At 33.6% G+C, this 10,744-nt stretch overlaps 1 protein-coding gene across 2 annotated transcripts; it reads left to right on the plus strand.

Moving 5' to 3' along the window:
* Positions 1-348: 348 nt before the first annotated feature.
* On the plus strand, positions 349-4,126 carry LOC114873850. 2 transcript variants are annotated; one of them, XM_029182586.2, is made up of 5 exons: positions 349-492; positions 581-851; positions 1,064-1,137; positions 1,223-2,063; positions 2,250-4,126. In XM_029182586.2, the coding sequence occupies exons 3-5, from the start codon at positions 1,069-1,071 to the stop codon at positions 3,452-3,454; spliced, it is 2,115 nt and encodes a 704-aa protein (XP_029038419.1). In that variant the 5' UTR covers positions 349-492; positions 581-851; positions 1,064-1,068; the 3' UTR covers positions 3,455-4,126. The 2 variants fall into 2 exon arrangements, with proteins under 2 accessions (XP_029038419.1, XP_029038418.1); XM_029182585.2 differs by having other exon boundaries at positions 349-851.
* Positions 4,127-10,744: the final 6,618 nt, after the last annotated feature.

The following is a 10,744-nucleotide window of genomic DNA, read 5'->3' on the forward strand; positions in this document are numbered from 1 at the left end:
GCTTCGGACAAGTTATAATAAGAATTATAATTATTCCAACTCTGGGTAAGTACTTACATACATATTTAAGTTACATAGTAGCGAAAAATATAACCGCCAATGAAAAACTGAAACACCGACAGGATTGCACCTCGGAGTATAAAAGATTCTAAATTTAATAAATTAGAAATATGGTACTGTGTTAAGAGCTAATATACAATTAATATATTTTTATGTATAAGATATATAGATATATAAGATTATGTTTAATTTAATTATATATTAGAAATATAGCGCTTTTCTTCTACGCCATTGGTACACTGTTACATCTTTCTGTTGTCGCTACTGAGAATAAGATGTTATGTAATTAATGTTAATTTATTAGCTTTGAAAAGATAATGAACAATGCTTCTTTCAGTATTTATATTAATATAGAATATTCATAGGGTTTTATATGCACTTCCACATAATTACAGTTGAAGAAAATTTTAGTTCGTGAAGTGGTGAGGATGCGTCAGTATTGAAGGCAGTAATTAAATGTTAATTATTAGTCTTTATATTTATTTTTAACATAGGAATTTTTGTTTTTCTGTTATCTCAGCTGTATATACAATATGGTATAAAAATACGAAATTATTGTTACACGAAATAGAAATATATTTTTCAATGCACTTTCTAAGAGAATATAGTTTTCCCCTTACTTCCGTCGTATGCATACGACATAGTTAGTAGTAGCGAATTATGGGATTCCCTATTTTTACACATAATGTTATATATAGTATTGAGCATCCCATTATTACATCTTTGTGCCTTCGTTACCCGAACGTGTTCCAGGTTATCAGTGTAATTTTGTAAAAGAATCTGTGTTATACGTAAGTTATTTTTAAATAATTTTAAACATGAAATACATAGATGAAATGATAATAAATTACTTAAATTCATATTGAAAAATAGAAAGTAGAATTATTATTCTGAAATAGTGTTCACATAATTGTATAACTGTGTTACATTACTTCCATAAATGTGTATTTTGTAGGCAAGGTTTTTTAAATATATTTTAATAATTCTTTATTAATTACAATAGAGAAGATGGCTGGTAACAGCTCTGAAGATCCCCAAACATCTAAGAACTGTAAAGATGAATCAGATATTAATTGGGTAAATATAAACTATTACATTAATCAAGTGTTTATAACTATTGCCATCAGAAATCTTAAGCGCATCATATTTTTGTATTATATAGAATTCAATGCTGCAATATGCTGAATTACAACAACAAGAATATTATGAACTTTTGGCAGAATGGACAAAATATTCAAAACATGAATATAAATATTTAAAACAGAATATTGGTTTTGCACTTTTTGGTCCACCATCAGATGCAAAAGAAGCAAATACCAAATTAAATGAAGTATGTAAAACAGATGATATTGTTGACCTATTTCATTATAGACCTCGAGCTCAGGAAATTATAGGTAAAATATATAAAAAAGTATGTGAATATGGGGAAGGACAAGTGGAAAAGGAATGTATTCATTTTGGGATAATTTTTAATATAACATTTCGTACTAAAAGAAACTCTACCAAAGCATCTAAGTCAGATAAAACAAAGGAAAAAAATACTAAGACGGTATCTAAAACAAATTCGAAGGAAGAAAAGAAGGAAAATTCAAAAAAGGAAAAGGAACAAGATTCTAGCAACGAATCTGAAATGAATTTGCAGGCAACACCTATTTTTAAGATAAAAAGACTTATAAGTGGCAAAGATGAAAGGCTTTTACATAGCGAATGGTATATCGATGCATGGGGTAGAGTATACCAAAACTGGACAGCTTATAAAAATAATAACACATTACCGCCATGCACTATGGTTATTCCAATGCATGGATACTATCAGCCTGATCCAAGTTATGAAATAACTGAAGAATACTCAACAGTATGGTTAGAAGTTTTGGAGTCACCTGAATGTTCCACTACATCCAGTATCTTAAATGCTATAGATACAACATCTAATGTAGTAGGTGTAGTTAGTTTGGGCTTAGGTATTGCATCTATGTTCACGCCTCTTGCGCCAGTAACATTAGGTAAGTCAGATTAAATTGTATGTACATACCCATTTGTATTATAAATACCATCATAAGGATGAAAATAGTTTTACTAAAATCGATTCAGATAGATAGTAACAATATGCACGAAGGCACATGATTGAATCCTAACAAATTCAAATAATAAAAATATAAACAAAATGGTATTTAATGTTATCATTATAGGGGCAGTCGTAACTGCTGGAGTAACTGGTGCATGGACAGCCGGTCGATCAGTACATAATCTGGTGGACAGAAGCAATCATATGGAAAGTATTAGTGTAACAGACAGGGATGCGTTATGTTCGTGGTTAGCTATAAGTGGCAGCGTAGTTGGTTTAGCTGCAAGCACAGGAACTATACTTCTGACAAAAGCTGCTCAGAACGGTAGTAATATAAGTAATATTGTTAAACTTGCTTATAATACAGTAGTTTTAAGTAATTTGGGCATCAATGGTTGTGGGGTAGCGTTCAGAGCGTATTCTATGTATATGAAATATCAGGAAGAGCAAACAATTAGAGTCATAGATGTGTTGTCCGTGGGAACACACATTTTGTTCTTTGGCAATGCAGCTTTAAATTTCAAATTCGCGGGAGAACTGATCGAGACGACCCAAGGTAAAATCTTAGATGATTATAGATCTACTTTACGCTCTAAACGTCTTCGTAAAGCATTCAACCGCACGAAACGTGCTGCCGCAGCAAACAACCAAGATAAGATATCCGAGAATGCCGAAGTGATACGTTATATTAATAAAAAGATGGATTTGCAACTAAATCCTAACGCGCAAAGTAATTTTACTTCATCTTACAATACCGTGTCCTTTGAAGGTGGAAAGATAACAATCAATGGTATTACACTATTAGATCCTATGAAATTCGTTATGATACTAAATGCGTTAGACAAGAATCCTACCGTACGTAGAGCTTCATCAATGCCGGAAGATAGGGACGCTGAAGATACGCTTACCAGATTAAGAAATTTATTAATTCGTTTATTGACAGATGCATTTACAAAAAATGACAGTAAAGATGTGACTGTCCCCAATGTTGAAGAATTCGACGAAATTTGTCAAGATATGAAGTATATGAAGGACGCAACAAGCCTCTTTCCTCTAATATTTCAAATAGCTATTAGGCTGTTAGAACGTGTATATGGTGTGAATTTTATCGACAAGGCAGTTCATTTTATATGGTGTTACGTGAGAGAGAGTTTGAAACAAGTATGTTTCAGTATATCTTCTTTTATCAATGATGCAAAGATACAAAAGAAAGTTAGTAAAATTATAATAGCTCTTTTTGAACATATGGATGAGGTAGTAGATGGATTGTTGCCTGCCTTTACGAAATACATGAGAACCAATTTAGAAGAAACATTTAATTACTATTAAATGTTTTTGCACATATACATCTATTGTACAATGTACCTAGTAGTATTCAGTGAATGAATATAATATTTATTTTTTATAACTCTTTTAAGGTATATTAATAAGGCAATCATTATTTTATTCAATCTAAACCTGAACAGTTTTTATATTTCGGAACGCACATTTAATAATACTAATTTATTTAAAAAAAAAAACATAGGTGTGATTAATCTAACGACATGTACTGTTCAGGTGTTTATCACATTTGTGCCTTAGATTAATTGTCTGACTACAATTTGATAACATTGTATACTGCAGATACGTGAAGATTATTAATCGTAAGATAAAAATGACAAGAAAATAAAAGAACATTGGTATGCAAGTACAATTATTAGATAAGCCTCAGTGCGGATTCAGAAACTTCGATTGGGGTTGGAGAGGGCAGCGAAATAAACTTGTTTATGATTCATTTGTTAGTATTTTTATTCGATAACAACTATTTTATTTAATTATTTTATAGATGTTGTAATGAGTCATTTTTTCTGGATCCGTCACTGAATAACTTATGTTACAGTATAATTAATTGGTATTATGTTACTGTAGGACTTGGGTTATTAAGATAAAACAAATTTTATGCATATATCATTTTACAAATATATGTACTATTGTATACAGATTATTAAATAAACATATTTCATGAATTTTTCAGTGAATGGATGATATATCGCTTTGTGTGCATGGTGCTAAAAAATGATAAATTCTGCAAAGAGTATTGGAATTTTAAGACGACATCGAACTTTAAATATGCAGCATAAAGAATATTCTGGTAAATTGTTTCTTCTAAATTTATAGAAATATATTGAATCGTTTATTCCATTACGAATATGATAGAAATAGGAGGATTCTAATTTGAGCTTCATTTAGAATTTCATTTGCAACGTCATCTCTCTCTATGCACCTGTCTAATTTATTAGTAATTAAATGTCTGGCTAGCTATGCGGCCACAAAATTTCACCTAGGTCATGTTTTATAATTTAAGCGTTTTCGAGATTATTGTGCGACGATAAGGGTGGATTCCTGCTGAGGGGTAAAAATGCCCCGTAGTGTTTCTTGATATCTCACAGATGGGGTCACAAGTTCATCAGTGATAGAGAAATTAATGTTTTAAAAATAATTTATTTTTAATACAGTATTATCAATTACAAACAAAAAGTAAATGTAAATAGATAATCCAGCAAAGCATTTACTTATAATACTCCAAGTATCCACTTAGGACAAAGAAACAGTGAAACAAAAGAATTGTGATCTCAGAAGACACAGTATAAAAGTTTCAAATAAGGAATGTTAGATGTTAATCGATTAAGAATAAGTCCAAGAAAAGAATTCAGCTACCATTTGTTTTTAATTTTGAGAGAATTCTAAGGAAACTTGGGGAGAGACTAGGGAGACCCTCATCTGAATCCTCCTGTGTCTTCAGACAAAGGACATGGATAAACGAGACCAATGTTCGAACAGTTCTTCTTATACACATCTTTTCAACCCTCATTCATCGTTTCGATCAAATTAACCCAAGTTGAAGATCCAATATTCAATAATATGTAAATTACATATCAGAGTCAGGGATTCATGTTGCTGGTCACCAAAGTTAATATCAAACCTACGTCTCTTCGGAATGAATTCCTTTTTTGAGTACAACTTTTCGCTGTTTTATCAACGAGAAACGTCCATCAAACGTGACACCCTGCTAATTAACATTCAGAAAGCAATGAACCAGCTTTTGGAACAGATTAACAGCGGCTTCTGATGGAGAATTGGAGCGCTGTACAGAAAGGTCGTGCACGGACAAGCTGGCTAACGTTCCAGAAAGTCGATCAAGCTTTAAGGACCTTATTTGAAATTGATGCGAGCGGTCGCGACCAACCGTGCCATCCATTTACCATCCAGTATCTTCCGGACTTCTTGGTCTGCCATTCTGTCAAGCGATGGCTCAAAATAGTTACTTGGCCTAATTCGCGTGGAACTCGTCATATCACATAGATACCGGCACAATTACACCCGGGTCAAGTGTATTAGACATCCACTTGTTAGAAATTATTTGATAGAGAAGAGAGCTCTTCAAGATTCACATTTATCCAGTGTTTCTTCATTTCTCGAAAAAATCTGTAATGGGGGAAGAAGATGTTGACAATTATACAAATGAAAAATTTCACGTGAATCATGAAGAGAGGAGCAACGAGAAACTTATCGCAACAATTCATCCCTTGAACCCAGACCGACTCGTTTGAAGGTTCCTTTCTTCTTTCACAACCCTTCAGTCCCTTGATGCTGGCTGAAGAGGCTCTCTTTGCCAGGACGAAGGGCGTATCCGGTGAAGAAAAAAAGACTGGATTCCGTCGTCTAGTGGGCGACCCTTACGCGTGAATGGTGAAGAGAAAGGGCACGCATCGTGCGTGGAACAGTAGACCGCATTGTCGAAGAAAATTGCCTTTGCAATCTTCAGGAGGCTGCTTCCATTTGCTCGCCACCCACACGTCACTGTATTTTGTCTGGGCGTAGGCTGAAGAAAAAAGAAGAACAGCCGAGTTGGCTGGCTACCCTTAACCTACGACCGTGTCCTTTGAGGATAGAATGTTATCTGGAAAGTTTCTTCTTCAGCCTCCAGTCAAAACTTTAGAACAGACAGCAGGAAACTGTTTAACTTCGCCAATAGAGCACAATGATAGGTGATTGGAATACTGATTTAATCAGTTCTGTGACAGGAACAGGTATGACATTTCAACGTTTGTTAATCAGAGTAGTGGGTAGTTTTATCAAATTAAAAAATTAGCTATCATTCATTTTTTGTAATAAAATAATTTTCTGCTATTTATCTTCAAAGAACTAGAAAATGTAATAAGATATTTTGCAAATTTGAGTACCCTAAAAATTTAAAAAAGAAATGAAATTGAAAATGGAATTTTTTGAAGAAATAATATTGAAAATAAGCGTCACTTAAATTTATGTGTATCTATTTGCAGATGATTCGAAATCGAAATTCCAGTCCCGTTTGAAGTCGCGCGAAGAAACGAAAGGAAATGGATTTTCTCCTGTACACGTTTTTTCCTATACGCGAGAGACAAACGACGACTATGCTTGATGATTGTAGAAGCTCCTCTGCTGTATCATAAAGACCCCCCACACCCAGAACACTTTCATTTCCACGGTTCCAGATTACAACGTGCAGGTAAAGCACTTTCTTCCTTCAACGATCGTTCCTTTCGCGAATACTGGAAATATACATGCCAGTGAAACACGATTTACTGAATCTTTCACTTTTATCTTTTCCCCTTTTGATGCAGGATAATTGATTTTCTATTAGCTGTTAAATCTTTCAGAAAGCAATCAATTTCATTAAATGAAAAGAAAATTAGATAAAATTATTATAAATTAAATTCCTCAAAAATTCAAATGATTGATTTCCAAACAAAAGACAGACAAAATTATTATTTTATTTAATTAAAATATTAATTAGCCCATGTCATAATTAAATGACAAAAGATATTTTCATTACTAGTTAGAGAAATTCATTTGATTTGATTTTTGCCAGTGGATGGCAGACCAAATAAATTGCCAGATTTAATTCACCCTTTTACTTCTCTGCACAATTACAGTCCGCGAATTTTCCCTGTCGCTGTTTCCGCTATGGAAACAAGAGCGACTGATTCGAGAGACACGAAAGCGAACAACTAATTCGTTTATTTCCTGTGTAAAAGTCGACTCGTGATTTTTATCAGCGCGATCGTACACGAGAACAATAATGGCAACTAAAGGAGCAACGTTCCTTTCATTTGCTCTATGATATTAAAACCATTATTATTTTCTTCAATCAAGCAGACGTAATTTTGGAGACAAAAGTTATCTCTCTTTAAAAGATTTTAAATATTAGAATTTAATCTAAAAATAAATGTATCATTTTTAAAAGAAAAAGTTTCATATCTTCAGGTCTCTTCATGGTCCGTCGTCCGAGGGTTAATAGAATTTTTTTCAACCCTATAGAAAATTGTCTTCAATTCTTTTCTCTTGGTGTTTCAACAATTTATTCGTTTGCTATTGAAAATATTCTGTTTAAATTGAAACATTCTCATCCTCCTGTCTCAACAAAGAAAATAGGCTGTTCGAAGGTTCGAACGGTAAAAAACGAGAGGTGATAAGTTGAAGAGGGTCTGAAAAGGTGTCGATTTATGCTCTCCACCTCGAGATTTGACGGTCCGTCGAGTTTCACAATTGGTCCACTGGATTTTTATCGTCCAGGGAATTTATTAAAGCTCACAACTCGTACATTTTTCCGATTTTATCTCGTCTACGATATAAGCTCGACACTTATTGTTTCACCTATGAAAGCAGTTTCGATTCGGTCACTTTACGCTTTTTAGTTGGAGGTGCATTCCCAGAGAAATGAAACAAGAATTTATTAATCAAAAATTTTCTCATCACTTAAATTAAGTCTTCTATTTCTGACATTCAATATTTTATTTTCTTCATATTACAAAGAAAAATTAAATACTTCCTAACGCTCTGAAACGTCTGCTGTTTGAAACAGCAGCAGTGTTAGATCCGTTCAACAAAACAGTATTATGTTTCTCGGCAACGTGCGAGGCAGAAGAAGATATATACGTCATGTTTGTTCCGACAGGATGCTCGACCATTCACAAAAACAATTCGGAATGGTCCCTTGGACTGATCTACATTTCTAAACCTCCATCCATCGAGAGCTGGAATTTCTTACATTGATTTCGAAACGTTTGTAAGCTATCCTTGTTTTTCGCTGCTTTAGGTGGAGGAAACTTAAGATCTTTCAATTCCCATTCTTATACTAGGTATTCGAATGAATATGTTTGTCATTTATTGAATAAAATTTGTAGGTTTGTTAAATTAAATTCATTTGGTACCCTTTGGTAATTGCAGATGTCATTAAAACAATCAAATTTATAAAGAAATTAATTTAAAATGGGGAATATACAATTAATATTCTACTTTCTCTAAATATTATTAACAATTTTACAGAATTGCACAAAATGGAGTCGGCTTATTTCAACGATGGACGAAAAAGTGCTGACAGGGATGAAAAGGAGAACATTTCAGCAGGAGTGTCTCCAAAAGTTCGTACTATCAAAGCTACTCTTACAACCTGCGTTCTGCAAGCTGAGAAGATCACAAAGTAAGGTAAGAAGATAGTTAATTATTCTTATATTTTCCGAGATGAAATTTCTTCAGGGTGTAACCGACTTAGTAATACGTGGGCTGTTTCTTCGAGCCGGGGGATGGTTTGGCTTTTAGCGACGTACGAGGAAATAAAAACAGTCGTAATTAATGAATTTCACGATGCACATTTTTCCTCCCCCGGGGTCACGGGAAAAACCACCTGTAATTTCATGTGAAAAGAGTTACATGCAACGTAGTTAATTCACCGTCGCGCTTTATGGTCTTGCATGTACGTCGCGACGAGTTTTGTCTCGGGATGGAATAGTAGATTTACATTCACGGCTCGTCTGTCAAGAAAATCATTTCTTTCAAAATTTTGAATAATTTCAAACAAAATTAAATTTAAATATTTAATAATTTAATCGCTCGAAGTAGAAAGTGATAGAATTTTCATTTCATCCCGGAATTTTTCCGTATGAGAAACAAGCTCTACGAATTGATGAATCGAACAGAAGATTCATCATCTAACGGTGTTGCGCATCATTAACCCGTGACCTAGCCCAGATCATCGAGGAAACTGAATTCCCGTAGTAATGAGAGCAACTCTCGTTTCGTCCTCCCGGTTCGCTGCCGTTTCTTTCAGAGAGATTGCTCTTCCTTTTTCCTTTTTAATTATGCGAATGGACGCGTTCACGTAGCCACGAAATTTCACGTTCTTTTTGCGATCACCGGTTCGCTGATGACCGCGAAAACCCAGGGCTCTCGGTTTGCCAGCTTCAATGCGGACCTTTACTACTCGGAGAGCCGCTCGGTCACTGCAGTTTTGTGCATCGACTGCACTCAGGGATCATCAACGGTAATAAGCGTGTTTTTGCTATTCGATGGCTCGTTTTTCTCCTTTCTCTTCGGGAATTTTTTTATTAAATTTTGAAAGGAAACAGAAATTAAAGGAAATAGAAGAAAATGTATTATTTTATGTAAATTTGCAATATAATGCATTTCCTAGGTGTAATTAGCTATTAGAAAAATTAGCTGTTAGAAAATTTCTTATTAGAAAAATTAGCTACTAGGAAAATTCAAAATCCATTTTCATAATAATTATATTCAAATCTTCTGAAAATATGCTGATCTATAAATGGATCATAAGAAAATTCAGTGATTCTTAAATTATCTATTGTACTGCTTTCACCTCGATGGTTTCCCTGATTGAATTACCTCGTTAATTGACCATGGGAATGTCAGAGTTCAGGGTATAATTCGAACAAGATATGGGTAAAATGAGAAGGATAGGTAGCAATGTTTTGAGATAGGAAGGATATAGGAAACGTGAGAGGAAGAAGCCATTGGATTACCAGTAACCTGGTCGTGTTTTGATTTATACGAGAAATTTTAGCCGAGTTGGTACTGGTGAAACCCGCATGAATAGTTTGCTCCTCAGATATTTATGCAATTTGAAAAATTATGTTAATTATTGTTTCATCTTTGCAGAATTAGAATATGATGATTTTTTTAATGAATCTTTCATAAAAATGAATATTTTTGTTGAAGAATTGTTAATACGGATTTGTGTTGTTTGCATTTTAGATATTTGATATCTGATTTATTTTAAAAGTAATTAAGTTTTCTCTGCAAAATGTATAGAAACGTGTTGACAGGCGATGCCGTAGAGTATTTTCGATACCAGTTTTGCTTTAGTTACAAACAAAAGCGCTTGCTTTTGTTCACTTGGATCGACGTTTTTTATTTGTTTAGCTGAAAGGTTTCTGAAAGTGAACTTTGATTAAAACTGCAGTGTAATATTTACGGGAGATTTCGCTTTTTCTTTTTTAACATATATATTTCTACGATTCAGATAAAGCCATTGAAATAACATTGATAAAGTTATTGATATTATTGATCGTATAAAATAATACGATTGAATATTTATATTATTCAATTGAAAAATTGAAAATTTTAGTCGTTGGGTTAAAGTTAATTAATTTAACAGATTAAGAAGTAGGGTAGACGAAAATGAATAAGGTAGTGTCACTTGTCGAGAAAGTTTACAAAGTTGTTTTATGTGCATGCCGATGAAGGGAACGAGTTTGGTCATTGTAACTGGTTACACGTAGGAGCTCGTAAAGTGCGCGTTTA

The sequence above is a fragment of the Osmia bicornis genome, chromosome 10 (assembly GCF_907164935.1).
Source record: "Osmia bicornis bicornis chromosome 10, iOsmBic2.1, whole genome shotgun sequence".
In the NCBI taxonomy this organism is placed as follows: domain Eukaryota; kingdom Metazoa; phylum Arthropoda; class Insecta; order Hymenoptera; family Megachilidae; genus Osmia; species Osmia bicornis.